Here is a 13,914-nt window from a genome sequence, read left to right as displayed (position 1 = left end):
GTAAATATTTCCTCTTTATCTGTTGAATATAATATAACATATAATTTATAATTTATAATTTATAACAAACATGTGGTTACTTAATAATCACACACACACTTTTCTAAAAAAAAAAAAAAATGGCCTCAACAACATTAGACATTTGTGCTTTATTTGAAGCTTGTTTACTCGGTGAGTTCTGTAAGGGAACATCCAGTTCCCTTAGTCCAGTGTTTCGACTAACCTAAAATAACCTTCTGGGTCAGGGGCAGACTGGCCTTATGTCCATTCTGGAAGAGCACAGAAAGGCCACTGGCTCTAGGGCCACCAGTCCCGCCTCAACCGAGCTTTACCCAAATCTAAAAGCTAAAAAGAAAAGCATCAAAATAGCGAGAAAAAGAGGATGAAAAGTCAACAAAAACATGAGAAAAACACAGACCAAAAAAAACTACAAAAACGTGAGAAAAACACAACAAAAAATGATAGAAAAAATAAATAAAAAAACAACAAAAATATGACAAAAATGTGGCGACGTGACGAAAGGTTTCCATCACTTTTGCAGGTCTTAGCTTTCAAATGAGGCGTTACATTGTTGCTCTCCAGTCGAGAAGCTTTTAGATTTGGGTAAAGCCCAGTATAAAAAAACATGAATCTAAAAGGAATTCCGTGGAGTATAGTGTACCACAAGGTTCAATTTTGGGACCATTATTATTTCTTATTTATATTAATGATTTTGCTTCTGTTTCTACGACCACCTTTCCCGTTCTTTTTGCTGATGATACCAATCAAAAAAATGATAATAAAAAGCCAAACTGGAGAAAATGCACTCGTTAATGTTAAGGCGGGGGGGTAAGAGGTTAAAATATGTATTTGTGGAAGTGCGCAATTGCGCTAATTTGGGCCAGGCTTGTCAGAGTCCAGGGCTGTTTTTCAGTCCCAGTCCGCCCCTGTTCTGGGTCATCTGTTACACTTTTTACTCAAAAGTGCTTTATTGTTGGTTGTGCACATGAACACAATTACAAAGTAGAGAATTGTAATATATTTATTTTATTTATTTATTTTTAACATATTTTTGTCATTTGATGCAAAATATTACTATTCAACCGACTGGCGCTCCTTCTGCCTGTTTATTGATGCCACATTCACCTTTGAAACACAGAGACAAAGTCCTACACAAACAGAGGAGGGCCATAGGTCAATAAAAGCTGTTTCTCGGTCACAATCTCCCCAGCTTCCATACAGGCACCTGAAGCGTGTGTCAAATTCAATATGTTTGTTTCCTTCTTTCTACTATGGCTTTTTATTTGCTTTTTCATTGTTCAAATCAAAAGCCGCAGGCCGAAGAGCTTCCCCCCCGGACCAAGTACGCTGCCAGTGTTAGGAAATTTGCACAATCTGAGCTTGGACAACCCACTGCGTGACTTTGAGAGGGTAAGTCACAGAGTCATGGAGGGCTTCTCTTCTCTAGGACTATTCTTCACTAAAGCATAGATTATTTCTGACAGCCCTGTGGTTATATTTGAACAAGGATCACGCTTTGCTAATCTTTGCATAGCATTATGTAAGCTCCTGATTTATTATTACTCTGGATGTTCAGGGAAGCAAAAGGGTGCGTTACTACCTAATTTTATTAAAATGTTTGTGCTATAGTTTCAGTTGCATCACATTACAAAGCGCCCCCCTTTGAAAGTCAGTTGGTTCTGGAGCCAGCACTGAATATAATTAAAAGAAGTGCTTGATTTGTTCCAAATGTGCCTCAAAATGTAACGTAGAGTGTTGTTTTGGACCCCAGCTGCGGAGGAAGTATGGAAATGTCTACAGTCTGTACCTCGGATCTAAACCAATGGTGATGCTTTGTGGAGTCCAAGCCATAAAGGAGGCTCTGGTCAATAAGGGGGTAGAATTTGCTGGAAGACCCCAGGACATGTATGTCAATATTACAACTGAAAACAAAGGTATTAAAAATAAGTATTAAACTGTTTTTTGTTTTGTTTTTAAGTTTGGATGCACAATAGTCTTGCCAAATTGACATTGCATCACTTAATGTTGTGAAAAAGATAATTCAGCGATGTGTTGTGCCTCTTATACCATCTGTGTCTTCATTTTAATGTCATTTCCTTAGGAGTGATCCTGGCAGATTATGGTCCAAAATGGAAAGAGCATCGCCGCTTTGCACTCACGACTTTAAGAAACTTCGGTCTTGGAAAGCAGTCAATGGAGGATCGAATTCTAGGAGAGCTTCAACATACTATAGCAGACTTAGAAAACAGTGTTGGTAAGTGTGATATGTCAAGGTCAAGGACTGTACGGGCTTATCATTCCTGCTTCAAGGCCACTGACTCAACACACAATGACATCTTGTGTATCTAAACCAGACTATAGCGTAACATTTTGTACTTAGTGGGAACGCACTTTGAGATCTCCAACTCCAACCAGACTCCGCTGCGAGGGGGAGGGAGAGGGGTTGTTGGGGTACGGGGGTGAACATGTGCTTTTGTTTTGGTCGACCATAACGCATTTACGGCCGAGCGAGTGTCGACCTGTCTCTTTCCCTGTCCCTTTCTCTCGGGTCACAAATATGTTTAGCTCACGATGGTGTTAATGAAGTTTTTAGTTTGACCTGTGGGAGCCTATAATGCTTAAGGAAGAACACAAGGCAGCTCAAGGCAAACTAGGAAATGAATGTGAGGCTGCCATCCGATTGCATTCAGAGCTTGCATTTAGAGCCCTTAGTCTAGCACCAAAGTTTAGTATAATGTATATTTTTGTGGTTTCTGTTTGCAAATGTTTCCTTTTCTGTGTTGACTTGCTGACAGTGGCACATCTCGACTGTTGCAGGTTCAACTCTGTGTCCTCAAGTCATGTTCCACAATGCGTCATCCAACATCATTTGTCAGGTTCTGTTTGGGATGCGCTTTGACTACAACGACTGGACCATGAAGGAGATTGTACGCTGCTTCACTGAGAATGCCAAGTTGGCCAATGGACCCTGGGCTATGGTGAGTCTGAACACAAACATTGTTACTGGCTAAATAGAGATTTGACTAACCATTATTGAATTGTAGTTAATAGTTCTTAATCTGCCATCTGGACTGTTGTTTTTTCAGGGTCCTCAAAAGGCTTTGTCAGCAAATAATGATCTTTAACTGAAGACTTAATACATACTAATCTAGTGTTATTGGTACTACAAGCCATTTATATTCTAAAAAACTCATTCAAAAGCCTCTATCGTTTAGTGAGAGTCATTACCACTAGTTCTGCTTCTAAAAGACCATTAGTTGCGTATTGAGGCAAGAGGTAAAACATCCCCAACACTAAAACACCCAGAACAGATCATGGAACTATGATGGAAAAACTCCTGGATGACTGAGAGTTTACCCAAACATTGATTTATCTTTTGTTATTGAGTTGCATGTGGATTTCTTAATGTTTCAATTGTGTTTATTTTGTTTTTCTTTCCATTTTAATTATTTAATGATTATTTAATGTTGCAGTTATATGACTCAGTTCCTATGATTCGTCACTTGCCGCTGCCCTTCAACAAGGCCTTTACAAACATTGCAGTAAGTTCTTCGTTTTGAATGCTTTAAGGATTTAGTCAGTGTTTTGCCTGGTAACGTGGTGCTTCATTGTGAACTGAAATCGGTATGTTTTACTCAGGTATGCCAGGGTATTGCTGTGCCGTGGATTAATGAGCACAAGAAGACCAGAGTCCCGGGACAACCACGGGACTTTGTGGACTGTTATCTGGATGAGCTGGAGAAGGTGCTGCAAGTATATATAGTTGTTGATGACCTTGACATGACATAATCACGCTTGCATTAAGATGGAAATGTGTTGGACCCGTTTTAGAGATGCAAAGATCCAAGCACAACCTTCTCAGAGGACATTCTCTCCATGTACTCTTTGGATCTTCACTTCGCTGGAACTGACACCACTTCCAACACACTGCTCACCGGTTTTCTTTATCTCTTGACTAATCCAGACATTCAGGGTATGTTCACACTGTGTTTGAAAACAGCTGCATCTGATACTTTTGTCTCTTTTAATTTGACGTAGCCGCGTTTCATCCTTTTGTTCTTCAGAGCGCTGTCAGGAAGAGATTGACAGAGTTTTGGAGGAGAGAGATAAAGTCTGTTTTGAGGACAGACACAACATGCCATACGTGCAGGTGCATCTTTAAACAAAACATTATCAGGCTGTTGTAGCTTTACTTTATTCAATTTTGCCCATGATCATATATGTTCCAACCCAACTATCTTTACACATAATCTTTTTCTATCCCTTTTTGTGTATCCAGGCTGTAATCCATGAAATGCAGAGGGTGGCCAACACTGTGCCACTCAGTGTTTTCCATAACACAACCAAAGACACCGAGGTCATGGGATACACCATTCCCAAAGTAAGATCAGTTACATTCATCAAGCTCCGTTTCATTTTAAATGTGTATCAGCTATAGACAGGACAACAATATATCGCCATGTAATCGTGGATAGTTCATACAGTTCAATGGAAAATTGTTTGGGTTTTTTTAATTTATGGTTTATTTGGTAGGGACAGTGCAAGTTAGCGGGGTAAATACCTTTTTTACTTCTCCCTACTCCCTTTAGAGCAAATTATGTATATGTATTGATGTGAACAGTAATATAGCAAGGAAGGGGAGTTGCGTGTCTTCAAATGTTCTGAGTTCTAATTCCCAAAGAAATTACACATTTTAGAAAAAATGTAAAGAGAAGCATGTCGATGGAGTTCATAAATCTATGTCCAGACAGAGATTCTCACATTGTTCTTTATTTGGCCACAACATAATGTAAACGCTAACGTATTTCGGCATAAGCCTTGCTCAGAGCGTTTTTTATAAATATATGAGTGATGCATTTCACATCTGTATGCTATTGCTCAAAATCAAATCAATCTATGTCTATATTGCAAGAATAACCTTGTTTTCAAGCTGATTTAGAAATTAGAAATTTAGAAAAAAACATCTATGGTACCCATCATGGTTCTTCACATTAGTTAGAGTGGGTGGTACATCTATGGTGCCATGATAGTTGTACCACTGATGTTTAGGATGTACTACAGTAACTACATAGACTTACCGTGCCGTATTGTAAAGTGTTACCCATATTTTTTATTTAATCGTTAATACATTGCAATAATATCAGTTATTGAATATCTGATTTATGTTGTTGTTTTTTTTTAAATTGTGCAGACCTAATTGTAGATCATGTTGGTGTTTACAGGGCACAATGATCATCCCTAACCTGTCGTCTGTGCTGAGTGAGGAAGGTCAGTGGAAGTTCACTCAGGGGTTTCACCCTGAGAACTTCCTCAATGATCAGGGAGACTTTGTGAAGCCAGAGGCCTTCATGCCCTTCTCTGCAGGTCTGTATGTCACTAAACCCTTTTGTTGCCTTAAATACAAGTATACTTGATCATGTGTGTCTGATTCTCAGGTCCGAGGATGTGTCTGGGAGAGGGCCTGGCTCGAATGGAGCTTTTCCTCATCACTGTGACACTACTCAGAAAGTTCCGGTTCATCTGGCCGGAGGATGCAGGGGAACCTGACTACACTCCTGTTTACGGAGTCACTCTCACACCCAAACCATACCACATGAAGGTGCAGCTGCGGGAAGCGTCCTAAAACGCACAAGAGGACAAGCAGCATATGCTATTGTTAGTCGTTTACAGTACTTCGAGTTTGTTCGTAGTTATAAAGAAACTCTCCTGTTCTTAATGTTACTTTTATTAAATTACCAGTGCAAGCTGATTATGTTGTAAAAGAAAAAAATGTGCTTTTACATTAATTGTATTTCCTTGTATTGTATTTCCGGAAATAATGTATGTGTACATAAATTATTAAAGACTTGAAGAATACTCAATAACTACATTTCTTTCTTTTAAACCAATCAATATGAGTCAGAATATAAAAAAAAAAAAGCTCAATATCCATTCTCTTTTGACCCACTTCATTTCTGACACAGACTGAAGCATTAAAAGTCCTCGGACTTCAGTTTGGTTGGCATGGCCTGGAGTAACCCCTTACGGCATACATATATCAGCTTGAAAGCAAAAATATATCCAATCTCTGGGAGGCGGGACATGGCCACACTGCAGACCCTCCACAATATCCTGAAAAACAGTTCCTCTCCTCTGCACGCCTTCAGAACTCAGACCGGCTCCATTGGATACCAGCTCAGGCACCAAAGACCATATGCAACACAAAAACATGAAACATCTTTTATCCCACGAGCTTTAACATTGTTTTATGAATCTGTTTTATAGATGTTGTTATTTTCTTCTATTGCTGTTTTGATTCTATTGTAATTGACACATTTCAGGTTGAACGTTTTTTTCTTTCATGCAATGTCAATTTTTAATAAACCTAAACCTAAAAAACACTGATAATATATCTAGGCGGCACGGTAGCGCAGCGGTTAGTGCTCTCGCTTCACAGCTAGAAGGTCCGGGTTCGATTCCCACCAGGGACGGGGCCTTTCTGTGTGGAGTTTGCATGTTCTCCCCGTGTCTGCGTAGGTTTCCTCCGGGCACTCCGGTTTCCCCTACCACTAAAAACATGCACAATAGGCCAGGATGAATGATGTGAGTGAATGGTGGTGGTCAGAGGGTCCGTTGGCGCAGACGTGTGTAGTCGCGAAAGCGCTTCTGACAGTCTCCCCCAGGGGAAACTGAAGCTACAAACGTAGCTTTCCACCACCGAGTATGGAGAGAATGTACAACTGTCTCATGTAAAGCGCTTTGTGACTATATGTCTGTGAAAGGCGCTATATAAATAAAGATCTTCTTCTTCTTCTTCTTCTATAATTGGAAATAAATCCCCCCTCTTGGAACCGCCACCTTAACGTGGTGGAGGGGTTTGAGTGCCTGAATGATCCTGGGCAGTGGCGTGCACAGACATTTTGAGGGGCAGGTGCTCAACCAAGGCAAAAGGGCAACCCCCCTCACATAAACTATATAAACTACTAACGCTAACACACCATTGATTAACCCAGCAACATACAACATAAGATGATGTGGACCTAGCTACATAGTCTTACATCCTCCTCTAAAGTCCATCACAAGCCTCTGCACTGATGATTAGCACAATTATAAATAAATAATGCAAAGGTAATAGCCTACACTTGTGTCCCATGGATCTTTGTCCATATCAAAAATATCTCAAATAGCAATAATCCACTGAGCTGTTCATGTTTCTGTGCTCCTCCCACAGAGCCACATTGTCCAGAGCCCAGGCACCTCTCCTCACCCTTCTGTCTCCCTTATTGATCAGGAGCACGTGAGAGGCAGAGGAGGAATGATGCGCAAATTGAAGTTGTTGAGCATTAAAACTGTACACGTTGGATTAGTATAATAAAATATAAAAGTATAAAATATTTTTTTTATATATTACATATTTATATTTACTTATTTTTGGGGATAAAAAAAACTGCAGTCATAACTAGGGCACTTAAAGGGCACAGAGCAAAGGGGCATGTGCTTGAGCACCACCTGGGCTCTATCTGTGCACATCCCTGATCCTGGGGGCTATGTTGTCGGGGGCTTTGTGCCCCTGGTAGGGTCTCCCATGGCAAACAGGTCCTAGGTGACGGGTCATACAAAGAGTAGTTCAGAAGCCCCTTATGAGAGACCAACAGGCCCGGGTTAGGACCATGAGGCCGTCCTTCTGTGGACCCACCACCTGCAGGAGGAGCCATAAGGGGCTGGTGCAATGTGATTTGGGCAGCTCCAGCAGCTGCCCCCACGACCCGGAAACGGACAAGTGGAAGAAAATGGATGGATGGATGGATCATGGATGGATGGAAATAAATTCAAGCATCAAGGGGTTAAAAGCGCGGTCAGGCAAAACGCCAAAGAGTTCTCATATAAACAAAAGGGTTCACTATGTACCCATCTTATTCTAGACTCCTTCAAAAGGTACTTTCACAGTCAATAACCAATAGTGGAATTGTTAAGGACTTCATGAAACACTAAACTTATACTTAGACTACTATACTGAATATGTCAGTTTTGTTGAACCTCTGCTTGTAGCTAAGAGAAGCTTAAACTGTTGCTTGATTAGCTCCATCTAGAGGAAGTAGGTGGAACTATCGTTCTAAATTCCAGTGCAGTGGAGATAAGGTTAAAAACCAGAAAACAGAAACCCTTGGCATGGCGTTGTGCTCCACACACATGACAAAGTGCAAAGGTGACTGAACTGTTTATAAAATAGTTCCAGGTTCAGTCAAGGAAACTCAAAGCAGAACCATGTTTGCTTCAGCAGCCCTGTTGGTGGCAGCTGTCTTGCTGTATTTGTTACTGTTCAAAGCTCACTCTCATTCTAAAAACTTCCCTCCAGGGCCAAGACCACTGCCTCTAATTGGGAACCTTTTGGAACTTAACCTGGACAGTCCCATTGTCGACCTCGAGAGGGTAACATTCAACCAATCTTGTAATTAAGTCTGTCTTTTCATGACAGTAACATGTTTGTTTTCAGCTGGCCAAGCGCTATGGAAGCATCTACAGTCTGTACATCGGGTCAAGGCCGACAGTGGTGTTAAACGGTCTGCAGGCTCTAAAGGAAGCTCTGGTCGTCAAAGCAGTGGACTTCTCTGGCAGACCACAGGATATGATGGTTAACCATGCAATCTTCGTCAAAGGTATATGTCTATATAAACTAGATAGACATATTGTCATTGTATTGTTTAATAGTCGGATCTAAATACCCCTACACTCACACAACAAAAGCATTGTGAAACAAGCCACTGAACTGCATTGTAAACCAGTGGTTCACAACCCCTCCCTCTCGCTCTCCCTCTCCCTCTCCCTCTCTCTCTCTCTCTCTCTCTCTCTCTCTCTCTCTCTCTCTCTCTCTTTCTCTTTCTCTTTCTCTCTCTCTCCCTCTCCCTCTCCCTCTCCCTCTCTCTCTCTCTCTCTCTCTCTCTCTCTCTCTCTCTCTCTCTCTTTCTCTCTCTCTCTCTCTCTCTCTGACCCGTATATTACCAGGGGAGCCATTGTTATTTTAGGAAAAGTAATGATCTCCAATAATGTCTATGAAGTGCATTAACTATCATTCTGTCATTAATATTCTATGCATGTATTAATTGTACTCCTCTAACCTACTGTCTCTGTTTTATTACTCCCTAAATATTTGGGGCACCTTCTCCAAATACAGTGCCTCTCGTAAGTATTCATACACCTTGAACTTTTGCACATTTTGTCATGTTTACAACCCTAAACATACAGATTTTATTTTGGTTTTTTTACTGAACGTTCACACACAAGTAACAAACAACTGTGAAGTGAAAGCAAAATGATACATAATTCCGTTATTTTTCAAAAAATAGAAAAGTGAAAAGTGGGGCTTGCATAAGTATTCATACAGCATGCATGAATACTTTGTGGGACCCCCTTTTAATATAATAACAGCACAAGTCTTTTGGGGTCTGTCTCTACAAGATTTGCACATGTAGAGAGTGACATTTTAGCCCATTCATCTTTACAAAACAACTCAAGCTCTGTCACATTAGAAGGAGAGCGTTTGTGAACAGCAGTTTTCAGATTATTCCACAGATTTTCAAAAGGATTTAGTTCAGGACTTTGACTGGGCCATTCTAACACATTCATATGTTTTTATTGAACCATTCCATTGTAGATTCATCTTTGTGTTTAGGGTCATTGTCCTGCTGGAAGGTGAATCTCCGCCCCAGCCTCAGTTCTCTTGCTGACTCCAGCAGGCTTTCCTCTAAAATGTCTCTGTATTTGGCTCCATCCATGTTCCCAACTATTCTTACAATCTCCCCAGTCCCCACTGAGGAAAAGCAGCCCCACAGCATGATGCTCCCCCCCGTATATTTGACACTGGGGATGGTGAACTCAGGACGATGAGCAGTGTCAGATTTGCTCCATACATAACGTTTTGCATTTGGGCTCCTTCTTCCACATGGAGCTGTGTCCTCCATATGACTTCTAGCAAACTTCAAACGGGATTTCTTATGGCCTCCTTTCAATAATGGCTTTCTTCTTCCACTCGTCCATGAAGGCCAGATTTGTGTAGAGTAAGACTTATAGTTGTCCCATGTACAGTTTCCCCCAGCTCAGCGGCAGGACTTCACAGCTCCTCCAGAGTTATCTTGGGGCACTTGGGTGCATTTTTTACGAGTGCTCTCCTTGTTCAGTTTGTTAGTTTACGTGAACAGCCGTGTCTTGGTAAGGTGGCAGTGGTGCTATACTCTTTCCATTTCCGAATGATGGATTAAACAGTGCTCCGGGAGATGTTTAAATCTTGGGAACTCTTTGTATAACTTAATGCTACTTTAAACTTCTCCAGAACTTTATCCCTGACCTCTCTGGTGCTCCTTGGCCTTTATGATATTGTTTAGTGACCAATACACTCCGACCACAGCTCGGAGGGCCTAAAAGAACAGCTGAAATTATACTGAGAGTAGATTACACACAGGTGGCCTCTATTTAACCGTTAGGCCAAGGTGTGAACATTCTGGAGTCATTAGAAATGTTTTACAGGCAATTTAATGCACTCAGAAAATGCCGTATGAATACTTATGCACGCCCCACTTTTCACTTTTCTATTTTTTGAAAAATAACGGAATTATGTATCATTTTGCTTTCACTTCACAGTTGTTTGTTACTTGTGTGTGAACGTTCAGTAAAAAAAAAGGCTTGTAAACATGACAAAATGTGCAAAAGTTCAAGGTGTATGAATACTTACGAGAGGCACTGTACTTGTGTTATTAAAATGCTGTTTACCCTTGCAGTACATATTGTATTTAAAGCATGAAGGTAAAAGAAAGTGACTGATTTGTGCAGCTAATGCCCCTGGTGTGGTGTTATCTGACTATGGACCGGGGTGGAGGGAACAGCGGCGCTTTGGTCTGATGACTTTGAGGAACTTTGGTCTCGGAAAACAGTCAATGGAGGAGCGCATCCTGCTGGAGACCGATCGCATTGTCAAGGTTCTCCAGCAGAGCATAGGTAAAAAAATATTGTTTTATTTATGTTTATATATATATGTATGTTTTTTTTTATCATATAGCAATAGAATTTTTTCCTCACACCAAATTATTTCACATTAAAAAGCCTGTAGGGTGGTGGATCCACAGCTGAAGGCCTCCCCACCACCCAGGAGGGAAAATTTAAAGCGGTTGCTATTGCATTTTCTGGCTCGGTATTGCCTCCCCGAGGGCAACAGGGCATACTCTGAAAATAAAACATGAAATGGATCAGCCAGGGTTTTAGAGACTGGCTTAACAACAACCTCCTCATGCAACGACTGAGGAGGCCGAGAGACTGATTTTCCTAAGCTGTTCCTGTATCTCTTTAATGCTTTCCTTACAAAAGATCTTCAGAGCTGCTTCATTCTGTTCAGGGCCTTATGTTTGTTTGTGTCATTACCAGATAAGCCGATTGATCCCAAGCTGCTCTTCCACAATGCTGCGTCCAGCATTATTTGTCAGGTCCTGTTTGCCAGACAGTATGATTATGAAGATGAGTTCATGAAGTTTTTTGTCGGTCTTTTCCACGAGACTTCTAAATTAATCAATGGGCGCTGGGGAATGGTGAGATACCCTTATATGTGCTGACTAGAAGGCTTATCAAAATGACAATAACATGGGTCTTTTGTCTTTTCGTTACACAGATTTATGACTCATTGCCAATGGTCCGGGGTTTACCATTGCCTTTTAGGAAAGTGTTTTCTTTGTTCAAGGTACTTTAGCAAGAGGACTTATTGTGATTGTTTTTAGTATTGATGATAAACGTATTAATTGCTGGCATTGCAGGATGCACATGAGAGAAGAATGGAGCTTTTGACGGAAAACAAAAAGACAAGAGTTCCGGGTAAACCTCGGCATTTCATTGACAGTTACTTGGATGAAATTGAAAAGGTTTGTTGGGGAGTCGTTTTGGATACCTCGCTCAAAACAGACCAAGATCTAATGCGCGGATATGTCTTCTTTCTGTCTGATAGCGGGGAGATGTCAGCTCCTCCTTCACTGAGGACCAGCTCTGTGCCCTTCTCCTGGACCTGCACTTTGCTGGGACCGATACATCAGCCAACACACTGCTCAGTGCCTTCCTCTACCTGATGAATTACCCACACGTGCAAGGTACATGTACAAGCTTTATGCACAGAAAGTGGCACTATCATTTAATCACTGCCACTTCATTACAACCTTTTTTAACCCCCCAGGATTACCAGTTCCTTCAACTAACAATTTAATCTCAATGTAAACAATACCCTGCCCTACACTGTATCCACTATCATATTGCAGCAGTTTCTCTATTCGTGTCATCTCAGAGCGTTGTCAGCAGGAGATCGACCGAGTTCTTCAGGGAAAGGTTCTGGCGACATTTGAAGACAGACACCAGATGCCGTACACGCAGGTACATGAAGCCTCAACAATAATCCTCTACATAAATGCATGAATAGTGTTTACATCTTAAAACAGATATTTGTCTTGTAGGCAGTGATCCACGAGATTCAGAGAGTTTCCAACACGGTTCCTCTTGCTGTATTTCATCAAACAACTCGAGACACTGAGCTGATGGGATACTTCATACCCAAGGTACTCACATAGAAAGTTGATGTGATATACAGCTACATATTATTATTTCGGGTTAAAGCCACACTGTGTAACATTTCACCCAATAAATAAAATAATTTATTGTATTACAGATATTTGTATCATTGAGAAAATCCTTTAAAAATAACCAAACAAACATGTGTCTATGCTGTGAGTGGCTCTTCTCTCCAAAGATATAACTTTACTGGGAGCGGGATGTCTCCAGCTCGTCTCCATGGAGACTAAAAGCAGGTCCTTGTCCAAATCCATTCTTTGATTAACCAGCGCAAACAAGCATTATCTGTGCAGAGCTGGTCATCAGTCTAAAATATTAAGCTTTTAAGGTTAAGATGCCTTTATCGTTATTATACAACTGCACAACACAATTTATGAATATAGGAACATTTACATTTTCAAGACTCTTTGGGGATCATTTATCAAGACAGGTGCAAGCTGTAAATTGTAATAGGTATATATTTTTGTGGGCATCTTGCATCGAATAAGGCATTTGATATTACGTATTTGGCCGACAAATCTGATTTCTTAATGAGAGAAGCAGCCTGACTTAAAGATGCGCAAATGACTTCCACTTTCCACTTTTGCACATGCTGCTCGTTCTGCACATGAGCAAAGGATTAGTAAATGATACCCTTATACTGCATTTATTAAGTGCTTTGTAAGAATAATCCATGTCATTTCTGCGGGTGTTCTGTTTGTTCTGTTTAGGGCACTACTGTAATCCCTAACCTGTCATCTGTGCTGAGTGAGGAAGGTCAGTGGAAGTTTCCACAGGGGTTTCACCCTGAGAACTTCCTCAGTGATCAGGGAGACTTTGTGAAGCCTGAAGCCTTCATGCCCTTCTCTGCAGGTCTGTATGCCATGAAATGCTAAAAAAAAAATAAAAAAAAAATCAATGTGCTTTATTTATGCTTGCACATGAATGCTCAGGTCCACGGGTATGTCTGGGAGAGAGTCTGGCTCGAATGGAGCTTTTCCTCATCACGGTGACACTGCTGAGAACATTTCGGTTTATCTGGCCTGAGGATGCAGGAGAACCGGACTACACTCCTGTGTTTGGGACTACCCAAACCCCCAAGCCCTACCACATGAAAGTTCAGATGAGAGCAGCTGCTTAACAACATTTCAAATGCTATAATGTCTCTCCTAATAAGTCGTGCTCTTTTAATGCTTTAAAATCATATGAAATCTCTCAGAATGGACTAAACTGGACTTGTCTGGAGCAAACTTATTATATGGTGAAATAAAATTCTGATTCTGACAGAGCTGTCATGTAATCTTTGAGATGAGAGAACAAAGCACATTTATGTAAATAAGGTCAATATCACCATTGTATGTA

At 40.9% G+C, this 13,914-nt stretch overlaps 1 protein-coding gene across 1 annotated transcript; it reads left to right on the top strand.

Moving 5' to 3' along the window:
* Positions 1–1,248: 1,248 nt before the first annotated feature.
* LOC306972019 (cytochrome P450 2D10-like) lies at positions 1,249–13,693 on the top strand (the record flags this gene model as incomplete). The annotated part of the gene is made up of 22 exons (XM_079568462.1): positions 1,249–1,410; positions 1,772–1,934; positions 2,102–2,254; positions 2,818–2,978; positions 3,474–3,542; positions 3,640–3,744; positions 3,832–3,973; positions 4,065–4,150; positions 4,280–4,381; positions 5,223–5,364; positions 5,436–5,616; positions 8,241–8,409; positions 8,474–8,636; positions 10,804–10,968; positions 11,392–11,552; positions 11,633–11,701; positions 11,775–11,879; positions 11,963–12,101; positions 12,293–12,378; positions 12,459–12,560; positions 13,284–13,425; positions 13,506–13,693. 22 exons carry the CDS (start codon positions 1,249–1,251, stop codon positions 13,691–13,693), a joined length of 2,955 nt encoding a protein of 984 aa, XP_079424588.1.
* Positions 13,694–13,914: the final 221 nt, after the last annotated feature.

Source organism: Gobius niger, assembly GCF_951799975.1.
Source record: "Gobius niger genome assembly, chromosome: 12".
NCBI classification, from domain to species: domain Eukaryota; kingdom Metazoa; phylum Chordata; class Actinopteri; order Gobiiformes; family Gobiidae; genus Gobius; species Gobius niger.
Note: the sequence above shows the minus strand (reverse complement) of the source record. Positions and strands in the feature narration are given on the sequence as shown.